The sequence below is a fragment of the Erigeron canadensis genome, chromosome 6 (genome assembly GCF_010389155.1).
Source record: "Erigeron canadensis isolate Cc75 chromosome 6, C_canadensis_v1, whole genome shotgun sequence".
Taxonomy (NCBI): domain Eukaryota; kingdom Viridiplantae; phylum Streptophyta; class Magnoliopsida; order Asterales; family Asteraceae; genus Erigeron; species Erigeron canadensis.
In genome coordinates this window covers 24,311,494-24,323,955 of record NC_057766.1, presented here as the reverse complement: position 1 = coordinate 24,323,955, position 12,462 = coordinate 24,311,494, and the positions used below count along the sequence as shown (strand labels likewise).

Here is a 12,462-nt window from a genome sequence, read left to right as displayed (position 1 = left end):
TACCTCCTTGCCTTATAGTAAGGATACTAACTACATAAATTAAGAGAAAACAAAGGATATGTAAATCAATAACGATCAAGCAACACATACACAAAGTAATAACTTATTTCAGTTGTAACTAAAAATAGCATACCAAACAGAGGTGAGTGTCTGGGTTTCCAACATCCAATCATCATAGCTGCTTCAGCCTGTAAATAAAAAGGCATTCTAGTTTATAATGAAGGTCCACTCCAACAAAGAAAAACATGGTCTATCAATAAAAATAAATTAAAAAATTAAATATTAACATCCATTGATCTTCATAGCTAATTAAATGAATCAAGATATCGAAATACAATCAAAAAGGATCATTTTACTTCCATATATCCCCCACAAATATAAGAGATCAAGCATTTGTAAGGTTCTTGCGTTTTACTTTTGAGTCAAGCATTTCCTCGAATACTTGGTGTGCATCAGATAATAGGACAATTTTTAATGGATTGTGCATAAAAGCTACACAACCAAATCTCGAACTACAATTTGTGCAAACAAAAATCACAAAGAAACAATCTGAGAAATGCAACTAACCTCTTTAATTTCAACTGTATAGAAAGAATAGCATCAATTCATTAATTGTCTTTCTGTGTCTCGACAACCTAAAAAACAGAAACAAAAAGATACTTAGAAACCATAATCAACTAATAAAATTAAACAAAGTGAGTAAGTGACAATTTATGTAATTTAACACTGTTGTTGGCTTGAAGCTTCCAGAAGGATGAACGGACTGCAGTGGTGGGATGATGGCTGTGGTGGCGTGGTGATTTCTTGTTGGTTCTGTAAAAACGTTCGACTAATAAATTGATACCATATATACAAAAAAACCTTTAATTGCAGGATATGAAGCAAGCAACCATGAATCGAAGACATAATAATATTGATGCCATTAATTAAGACAGATCATGTGAGTTTTTTAATATATAAACTGAGGAAACTCAAGAGGTGCACCTCATTCAATCCATTAATAATCAACTCATTCATATGTACACTTCGATTAACCTAATTACCACACAATAAAAGCCAAACCTTAAGAAAAGATTAATCTATAGCCCAAGTAAAATCATAATTACATATAAATTATTTTAAACCCTAATTAATCCTTCAAATCCCAGATTCCATTTTACAACTTTTATATATATATAAGATATTAGTAGATTCTGGAATTTCGTGTCGTTGCTAAACAAATTGTCTAAAGAAAAAGTCATCAAGAAATTATTGTACGATGTAGTGTAACTAACGTACTAATTATTGATGGACTAAGAGAGAAAGAAAGAAACTAAACTGCCGAGTTGTTAAAATTTCGGTTTGTGTTAATTAATGTTGTGGTTTTGTTTGGTTAACTGATTTAGCTGTGAGTTATTGCTAGTTGTTAAGATAGCTGTTTGTTAGGCTGTATCGCATAGTTAATTGGCTGAGTTTTCTGCTGAATATAGTGTTTGCATATAAACTGTTTGATGAAAAGCCTGAATGAATATATGTTTTGCTATTGTATTGCTGAATGAATATATTTGTGTATCAGTTACCCAAATGGTGCCTAGTCATCATAGCACAATGGACCTTGATCGTGCAACATATAACACACGAACTTGTTAAGGGAGATGACATTGAGGTAAGTCGAGAAGAGTACCAAATTTCTACATTCACAAATAAACATCTAAAACCATTAATATTCATCTACCTTTACAAATATGAACTTTTTGAAAACTTATATACTTGTATGGTTGATCTAATCTTACATAGTTATTATTTTATAATCAGGTTCTTTCCTATAAGTTTTGCAACAACTCCTCATGATATCTATAATGCCCGACACTGAGATAGTTTTTAAAAATGGCCATCTTGGTTAATAACGATCGCCTGTGGTCAGTGGGTTGATCAAGGTGGAAAACAAATCATTAGTTGCACTCAGCAACGGACGATGAGTCAATAACAGCCAAGCATTTTCGACAAGGTAACTTTAACATAGTCTATATATTTTTAGTTTAACTCGCATATTGGACAACAAATTTAGAGTACTTGTTAAAAAATTATTTCATTTAGCAAAAAGTCATGCACAATAAGATACTAAAACTCAAGGACATACATATACTCTGATGAAAGGCAATGCAGATTAAGGAATCGATTGCTTCATATGAGTATGCCACTCGTCAATAAATGCCATTTTATCAGGATCCATACTCGGCACTTCCCAAGTGTCAAGTCGTTTTACTACCTCTTTAGTGCTACCAAACAACATAGCAGCAGCCTTAACACCAGCTTCCCTTTTCTCTATGGCACTTTCATGGCATTTCTTCATTATAACTCGTGGTATGTTGGTGAAGCAAGCACAGAGTATGTCTGCAATTATGTTAGATAATACTACAAACAACTCTTCACTTGTAGGTTGACCTTGGCAGTTAAGCAAAATTGTTCTTGAAATACGGTACATGGAATTGCCAAGAATCAATTTCTTAGGAGTGTTCTCTATTACTTCTTCATTGGTGGTATCAATTTGCATTACAATTTGTTCTGCTTTATCTGCAAACCACTGAAGAATCTCTATTGATGTTTTTCCTTTGTAAGCACTTGTTTCCAAAGTGTTCTCCAACCACATGGACTTGTGTTCGATCTCGTGCCACAAGGTCATAGTTGCCTTTCGGATATTTCCATATTCACAAGTATTATTGAGGCTTTCATCCACTAGATGAGTGTACAAAAGACCTCCCCCTACACTTTTGAACAAGCTATCAACTTTGTCCTTGCAAATATCAGGGAGAGCAATGGCAATGCATGTCAAAGTTACTACTGGCAAACTCCAACTATTAACTAGTTTAATGGAAGTTAGAGGTAGTACTTGATCGTTGTCAAAGTTTTCCACTCCTCTAAATCCATTATACTTCTCAAGAAGCATTAAAAGATTCTTTTGTTGATTCTTCTCAGCCTCTTTGATCAAGTGATCAATAGAATTTGAAATGCGTTTGAGCGTTCTTTCACCAAGCTCCGCGTCATCTTCAAGTTTCAAAACGTAATTCCTAAGGTCTTCATTTTTTTCATGAATTCTTGGGGCATCAGGTGACATGAACAACCTAGACAACAGTGACTTCCACCAACACGAACAATACATGACACAAGTCAGAAGCACTATTGGAACGAGCCCCATCGTTTTGCTCAATAGAACATTTATCTTCTGAGTCCCGATGCAAATGTCTAAAAACAGGTTTTTCAGATTAAAGACAAGAGTTATTGACCTGGAGCGACTTGATAAGGAACTTGCGTCACCTTCTTTCCACTGACCCAGCTTTTGAATCCAATACTTCTCTACTTTGAAGACCATGAATTGGTTCTTATGCTGTTTAGTGAACATTTCGAAGTTCACTATGGTAAAGCATCTAAATATTGGAGCAATGCTACCCACTACAACTCCAATGGATTGTGTTATAGCAATGAAATACATTGACCACTGATAATCTGATTCCCTTGCGTGGCTAGAATAACCATATGCAATAATAGCGTGAATGGTAAATATCATCAAAACGATGTATGTAAGTAAACTAAATACACAAATTATGCCAGAACTAATTGATAATGAGTTACTGGCCATCACAAATTGAGGGCTACCAGTTTCTGCCATAACCCAGTATCTTCTCAAATATTGGTTTAGTTTCTCAACTGTAGACACTAAGCTATCTTGACCATTTGAAGTTCGTTTCCTGGCAGCTTGGTACTTGATCTCTAAAATTTCCTTACAAGCAGGAATTGTTATAGCGTAAGAAATCAACATTATCAATAGCCAGATTGATATAGCCACATACCTGTGTATCACATAATTCATGACATTGTAAGATAGATCACTACAGATTTTTGGATCATTTATAGCACCGGTACTAATTTGAATGCAAACATTCACAATCACAGTGATAACAAGAATAGCCAAACCAATGACATTTGCGAGAAGTGTCTTGTTGTCCATAGATGCTAAAGAAGGCATTAAGTTCGTCATCATTGTGCACATGAAGGCCATGCTTCCTAACTTGGTTGCTTGGTCCAAGGCTGTCTCATAAAAACTACTTAGATCTACAGGTAGTTTCATGGTGATGGCTATCATTGTGATAGAAGCAGCATTGAGTGTGAAATATTTACATGGAAACCAAAATTTTCTATTACGGAAACCATGTAATAAATCAGCTCCCATGGCAAGGATGCAAAATAATGATGCTAATGCAATGTAGATCCCAATCCACACCATAGGTTTGCTATATCTATTCTCAATTTCCAATTCACGAATCTGTGGACAATAACCTCGCAAGGAGATCACATTTTCCAATGTGAGGTTTACACTAATTACTGGTCTTTGTACCGAATAAAATTCATGAACTAGTGGGTTCAAAATATCGTAACAATGTTGAGCTGAAGAGCCCATGTACAAAGTTTGTGAGCGAAGTCTTGTCTAATTTAATATATATTCTTTATGAAATGCGAAGAAAACTAAGCATACACCTAAGATTATAACAGGTTTATATCCATTTATTTCCAGGAATTTACCCAAAAATCTTGGCATTTATAATTGGATAGAGACTTGGACATATCGATGTAAAAGAAACATCTTTTCACATATTCTCTTGATGCTGCTATCAATTGATAGGCCAATTAATAGTTTATAAGGTTTATTTGCTGGTTTAATTGTATATAACGATAGATTGTAATAACTTAGACATCATGGTTGGACAACATGGTTTAATAGCTTTTAAAATGAAGTATAATAGTATATGATTAACAAAATTACCATTAATATCTATTACTAATATTTTTAGGTATTATTGAAACATATTTCTTAGATGGGCCCCATTTTCATTAAACTATGGAGTATACTGTGTTCTGTTGTCTGGCACCACTCTTCAATGGTTTGGTCACTTGAAGATTTATAACATGATAAAATGCAGTGTAATGATACTAACTTGGATTCTATCATGACATTATTGAGTCGACCCGTTTTAGGGACATAAATTGTCAGACCGCGAGTTAAACTCTCTTCGATTTTTTCCAACTCAGGAAAAACATCTTTGTAAAACTGATACGTCGTTCATACTTCTGTATCACTATAGTAATATTTGAATGACAGCATTTCAGAAATCACTGTTGAATTGTGAGCATTCAGTCTGTTTGACAGCAAAGACATAAGCTTACCAATATCCAACAACTGAAACATTTTATCTAATCTAATCCAAACATCAATCTCATCAGCAAAAAGCACCGTATCTTAAAGCTGCCAACTTAAAAGACTTGCCTTATGCCATTGCTGCTGCAACAGACAACACGCCTTCATATCAAAATTGGATGCTTCGTAGCATTCATTTTCCACAAATGTACTACATATTCCGTGGACTCATTATCATTTTCTGTTAAAGCACACTCCATATGAATATATGATTACCGTCAGTAGCCACATCACCATCTAACTGAAATAATCTCCATAGTGCTCCAATTAATCAGCAGAAGCAATGAGTCCTGCATGTTTTTTCTCTATATGGTACCTCAAGTGAGTAGTTCTCCCATCTCCACTAAAGCTGATACAGTGATACTTGAATGATTACAGATACTAACCATTTTGGTGTTTAATTTGCTGACGCTTCGGAAATGATTCCAGACCATAGATTTTAGGGATTGAGATTTCGGGATATAATGAATTATACACGAATGTTTATGTCATGTAATTATCTAGCTAGGTGGGCGTATATACTATATATTGAATGATAGTAACTCGCCTTTTCAATTCTGTCCATCTGATGCATGTCAGAAATCATATAATATATATTTGGGAGGAGGAGAAGAATCCGTGTAACACGGGTTAGAAATCAATGACCAGATATCTCTTTATATCGTGATATCACTTTCCAGACCATTGATTTCTGCCAAAATCAAGAACCCATTCGCTATATAGTATTTCGTGTTTTGTGTGTTTCCTTATGTATAATTTTCTCTTTTAGAGACACCCTGTTAATGCATCTAATTAATGCATTAATTCAAAAGGTTATCCTTGATCCCTTGTGAATACCAAAATGTAAACAAAGAAAACTAGATACTTGTGAATTCTGTAAATGAATTCTCAACTATATATAGACGATTCAAGATTTGGAAAATCTTTACAGAATCTTTTCAAGATTTAGTGTATCTTTACAAAATCTTTTCAAGATCGATATCTTTACAAAATCTTTTCAAGATTTAGAGAATATTTACAAAATCTTTTCAAGATCGATATCTTTATAAAATCTTTTCAAGATTTAGAGAATATTTACAAAATCTTTTCAAGATCGATATCTTTACAAAATCTTTTTAAGATTTAGAGAATCTTTACAAAATCTATTTAAGATTACATAATCTTTTCGAAATCTATTAAAGATTTAGAGAATCTTTAAAATATTTATTTAATTTATAATAACTGTGGATCAAGAAAAACTCTTTTGGGTCCGGGAGGTTATTTACTTAATGGGTGTACAATCCGTACTTTCTAACCCATTATCAAGTGTCATACCATATCCCTCGATTACACTAAATTAATAACAATGCAATGATCCAGATTACCGCTTGCGTGTGATTGGTTGGTGACACGTAGACTTCCATGTTTGATATAATTGACTACATTTATTGACTACCGATAACTTCCGATCTCCAGTCATCCTGGAAACACACCATTTAATTCGGCCAACTACAAAGATATCAGTCCACGTCATTCAAAAATCCAATTATATATATATACTTTTACCAAATCTATTTTACTAAAATCTAAAAATCAATTAGCCTAAGTCTTATAGATGAATCTTTTTTACAAAGCAAACAACCAGAATTATCAATGATACAAACCACAATGAAAGAGTGTTATTGGGATTTCAAAAACACAACTATACAGATCTATAAATATAACATTCTAACCTACGGACTGAAACAGATGGGAGTTATAGCCAATACAGTGTGTTGCAAGATAAAATTCAGTATTTGTTGTCAGTTGGTTTTTTTTTTTTTTTTTCATTTTGCAAAACTTGACTTGTTAAAAAATAATTTTGCATAACAAAAAGTTCATGCACAATGAGATACTAAAGCTCAAGGACATACACTTTCTCGTATGAAAGGCAACGAAGATTAAGGGATCGAATGCTTCATATGAAAATGCCACTCGTCGATAAATGCAATCTTATCAGGATCCATATTTGGCAATTGCCAAGCGTCAAGTCTTTTTAGTACCTCTTTCGTGCTACCAAATAACTTAGCAGCAGCCTTAACACTAGCTTCCCGTTTCTCTATGGCACTTCCGTGGCATTTCATCATTATGACTCGTGGTATGTTGGTGAAGCAAGCACACAGCATGTCTGCAATCATGCTAGATAATAGTGCAAACAACTCTTCATTTGTAGGTTGGCCTTGGTAGTTAAGCAAGATCGTTCGTGTAATACGGTACATTGAATTGGCAAGAATCAACTTCTTCGGATTGTTCTCCATTACTTCTTCATTGGTAGTATCAATTTGCTTGACAATTTCTTCTGCCTTACCGGCAAACCACTGAAGAATCTCTATTGATGTTTTCCCTCTATAAGCACTTTTTTCCAAAGTGTTCTCCAACCATATAGACTTCTGCTCCACCTCGTGCCACAAGGACATAGTTGCCTTTCGGATATTTCCATATTCACGATTATTATTGAGGCTTTCTTCCACGAGATCAGTGTACAAAAGACCTTCACGTACACTTTTGAACAAGCTATCAACCTCGTCAATATCATGAAGAGAAATGGCAATGCATGCCAAAGTTACTATTGGCAAACTCCAACTATTAACAAGTTTAAAGGAAGTTAGAGGTAGAACTTGATCGTTGTCAAAGTTCTCCACACCTCTAAATCCATTATACTTCTCAAGAAGCCTCAAAAGATTCTTCGGTTGCTTCTTCTCGGCCTTTTTGATCAAGTGATCTATAGAATTTGAAATGCGTTTGAGCGTTTTTTCACCAAGCTCCATCTCATCTTCAAGTTGTAAAATGTAATTCCTAAGGTCTTCTTTTCTTTCATCTATTCTTGGGATATCAGGTGGAACGAACAACCTTGACGCCAGAGACTTCCACCGATATGAACAATAAATGAGACAAATCAGAAGCACTACTGGAATGAGCCCCATCATTTTGATTAATACAACAGTTATCTTCTGAGTCCCCATGCAGATGCCTAGAAACAGATTTTTCAGATTAAGGGCAAGAGTTCTCGACTTAGAACGACTTGATAAAGAACGTACATGACTTTCTTTCCACTCCCCCAGCTTTTGAATCCAGTACTTCTCTACCTTGAAGACCTTGAATTGGTTCTTGTTCTTTTTAAAAGACAATTTGAAGTTCATTATTGTAAAACATCTAAATATCGGTGCGATACTACCCATTACAACTCCAATGGACTGAGTTAGAGCAATGAAATACATTGACCACTTATAATATGATTCCTTTCCGTGGCTAGAATAACTATTTTCAGCTTGAATGGTGAGAATCATCATAATTATGTGCAAGATTAAACTAAATACACATATTATGCCAGAACTAATAGACAATGGGTTACTGGCCATCACAAATTGAGGGCTACCAGTTTCTGCCATAACCCAGTATCTTCTCAAATATTGGTTTAGTTTCTCAACTGTGGATGCTAAGCTATCTTGACCATTTGAAGTTCTTTTCATAGTAGCTTGGTATTTTATTTCTAAAACTTCCTTACAAGCAGGAATTGTTATAGCGGAGGAAATTAACATTATCAATAACCAGAGTGATATAGCCAGATAGCCGGGTACCATATAATTCAGGACATCGTCACTATATGGTAGCTCATCAAGAGCATATGGACCATTTATAACACCAGTATTAATTTGAATGCAGATATTTACCATCACAGTGATTACGAGTATAGCCAAACCTATGACACTTGCCAGCAGTGTATCGTTATCCATAGATGCCAAAGATGGCATTAAGTTAGCCATCATCGTGCACAAGAAGGCCATGCTTCCTAACTTGGTTGCTTGGTCCAAGGACCTCTCAAACAAACTTGTTAGATCCCCAGGCAGTTTCATGGCGATGGCTATCATCGTGATAGAAGCAGCATTGAGCGTGAAATACTTACATGGAAACCAAAATTTTCTATTTCGGAAACCATGCAATAAATCAGCTCCCATGGCAAGGATGCAAAATAACGATGCTAACGCAATGTAGATCCCAATCCACACCATGGGTTTGCTAATCCCATTCTCAATTTTATCAAACAATAAATTAGTGAATATAATTTCGGCGCAATTTAGATATGTATTATTTGAAGGGCTCTCAATCTCCATGTAGTGCAAAGTTTGTGATTGAAGTAATATGTATTTTGATATATATTTTCTCTATGAAATGTGTAGAAAGAAACTAATCATACCTCTTGTATAAACAGGTTTAACTCTATATATATGTAAGGGATTATGGCACGAGAGTGTAACCAACTATGACTCAATGGTTATGTAATGTAGTGACCTTTCAAATTGGCTATCTGATGTAAGTACCTTTCAATTTTGTTCTTTTAATGTATCGGTTGACCTGTTGTACCGGTAGCCGGTAACAATGTTAGTTTTACTTTGGGATTATGGCACTAGAGTGTAACCAACTATGACTGAATGGTTATGTTATGCAGTGATTTTTAAAATTGGCTATCTGATGTAAGAACCTCTCATTTTTGTACTTTTCATGTACCGGTTGACCTGCTGTACGGTCATGGTTACGGTTGTGGGTTATGAACTCCGACGAAATGGATGGTGGATGGTCTTAGACTCTGACGAGGTTGTAGTGGGTGGTCTTGTTTTCATTTTTTCTTCCATTCAGGAGGTGCGGCCATCTCTCCACCGTCTCCACATCTGGACACGTGTCACCGCTGATTGCCACCAATAAAATAAACAAATGTCAGCCGCCACCCAGACAACCACCGACATCATTCTCTGTCAAACCCCCCCCCCCTTACCTCATTGTGAACCAAAGTTGCTGGATCTTGATTGTGGTGGGGATAGGATGGTCGGATCTTTATGGTTAACGATGATGGGGTGATCATAACACAATTCGATTTGGGGATTAGGGTTTAAGTATGATTATTATTGAATCATGTTCTGAAATCAATAAATGTATATATGCATCTATCTATATCTAGTGTTGATTTGTGTTCGGGATTGAAGTTAGACATTAAGTTACAGTTTCATATTTGTTCTCCGGAAAAATCTGTTGTTACCGAAGATAGTGCCGGAAATTAGCCGGAGAAGATGACTAGAGTATAAAGTCGTCGGATTAACCCAATAGGATACATCGAGTGAACAACACAGAGAGGTTCTTACATCAATTTTAACACTATCATAGGTTACTACATTACATAACCATTCACTGGTTACACTCTTGTGCCTTAATCCATATTCTTTTTACCGTCCAACGTGGCATTACCGGTTACAAATAGGATATTACCTGGTAGAATACATTAAAAGAACAAAAATGAAAGGTACTTACATCCAATAGCCAATTTGAAAGGTCACTACATTACATAACCATTGAATCATACTTGGTTACATTTCGGTGCCATAATCCCTATATGCAAAATACACATCTTTTGACTTATTATCTTGATGCTGCTATCATTTGATAGGCCAATTTGTACGACTTTTAATAGGTACCTACTTATTGGTTGACTTCAACTATTAAACTATGAAGTATATACTGTGAATGTGTCTAGCATGATATATAGGGTGGTGGTCACGTCATGAACAACACTCGTCAATCGTCTTCTTCATAAAAAAATTTTTACTATTATTATTTAGTGGGTACAACATCTCCCCATGATATCTATAATGCCCGAGATTGAGATAGTCGTTAACAATGGTCATCCTGGTCAACAAGTCAATAACGATTGCCGGCATGGTCAGTGAGTCAATAACAATGGTTGAGGTGGAGAACAAATTAATCACTATCGTAGTCAGCATGGGCAATGAGTCGATAACGGCCAAACATTTTCAACAATGTAAATTATGACTTGGTCTCTATGTTTTTAGTTTAACTTGTTGATTAAACAAACGATGGGAGTTTATAGCCAATACAGTGTGTAGCAAGCAGAGCCGGCCCAACAAGGTTAGTGGGTTAGGCAACAGTTTAAGGCCTCCAATTTTTCATTCATATTTGGGCCTGGTTAAAACTACAACTTGTACATATGTGAGTATCTGACTAGAAAACATACGAATTTTAAATCCAACACTACCAATTCAGAAAAGGTGTACTTTTTAGGCTCACCAAATTTATGTATGCAGTGTTTCTTTTAGAGCTTATAAGTTATAACCATTAACCAACAAAAATTATAGTATTATACCAATTCACTATTTTGTTCCCCGTTGGGTTTCTTTCATTTTGCAAAAGTTGACTAGTTAAAGAATAATCAATTTACAAGAGATACAAACTAGAGCTGTCAATACTAGATCCAAACCGAAAGAAACCGGGATAGGGTTGTGAGATCTCAACCCATCGACCCGTCAACCTGATTTTTTTCGGGATGGGTTCGGGTTGACCCTTTAGGATAGGTCGACCCGCCAACCCGAAACTAATATTCCCATTTTCTTAAAAAGTTTTTTTAATAAGGCGACCCACCAACCCATTTGACCCGTCAACCACGACCCATTTGACATGTAATCAACCCACCAACCCACGACCCATATGACCGGTTTGATCAAAAATCAACCCATCAACCCATTTCACCCGCCAACCCGATTTTTTCAAAGTGATGCACAATAAGATACTAAAGTTCAAGGACGTACATTTGCTCTGATAAAAGGTGATGAAGATTAAGGAATTGATTGCTTCATATGAAAATGCCACTCGTCGATAAATGCCATCTTATCAGGATCCATACTTGGCACTTTCCAAGCGTCAAGTCTTTTAACTACCTCTTTCGTGCTACCAAACAACTTAGCAGCAGCCTTAACACCAGCTTCCAGTTTCTCTATGGCACTTTCATGGCATTTCATCATTATAACTCGTGGTATGTTGGTAAAGCAAGCACACAGTATGTCTGCAATCATGCTAACTAATAGTAGTGCAAACAACTCCTCTTCACTTATAAATCCCGGCCACTTTGCCTTGGTAGTTGCACAAGATTGTTTGTGTGATACGGTACATCGAATTGGCAAAAATCAACTTCTTAGGAGTGTTCTCCATTACTTTTTCCATTGGTGATATCAATTTGCTTGACAATTTCTTCAGCAGTAAAGGACTGAAGAATCTCTATTGATGTTAAGCGCTTGTTTCCAAAGTGTTCTCCAACCACATGGACTTCTCTTCAATCTCATGCCACAAGGTCGTAGTTGCCTTTCGAATATTTCCATATTCACATGTATTATTGAGGCTTTCTTCAACGAGGTGAGTGTACAAAAGACCTT

The 12,462-nt window shown here is 35.6% G+C and overlaps 2 protein-coding genes across 2 annotated transcripts; both read right to left on the bottom strand.

The window, feature by feature from the left end:
* Positions 1-2,315: 2,315 nt before the first annotated feature.
* Positions 2,316-4,435, bottom strand: LOC122604506. Its single transcript, XM_043777393.1, has 2 exons — positions 2,463-4,435; positions 2,316-2,373 (listed from the first exon to the last, which is right to left on the bottom strand). The coding sequence occupies exons 1-2, from the start codon at positions 4,433-4,435 to the stop codon at positions 2,316-2,318; spliced, it is 2,031 nt and encodes a 676-aa protein (XP_043633328.1).
* Positions 4,436-7,149: 2,714 nt separating this feature from the next.
* On the bottom strand, positions 7,150-9,360 carry LOC122604505. Its single transcript, XM_043777392.1, has one exon. The coding sequence runs from the start codon at positions 9,358-9,360 to the stop codon at positions 7,150-7,152; it is 2,211 nt and encodes a 736-aa protein (XP_043633327.1).
* Between the last annotated feature and the right edge of the window lie 3,102 nt (positions 9,361-12,462).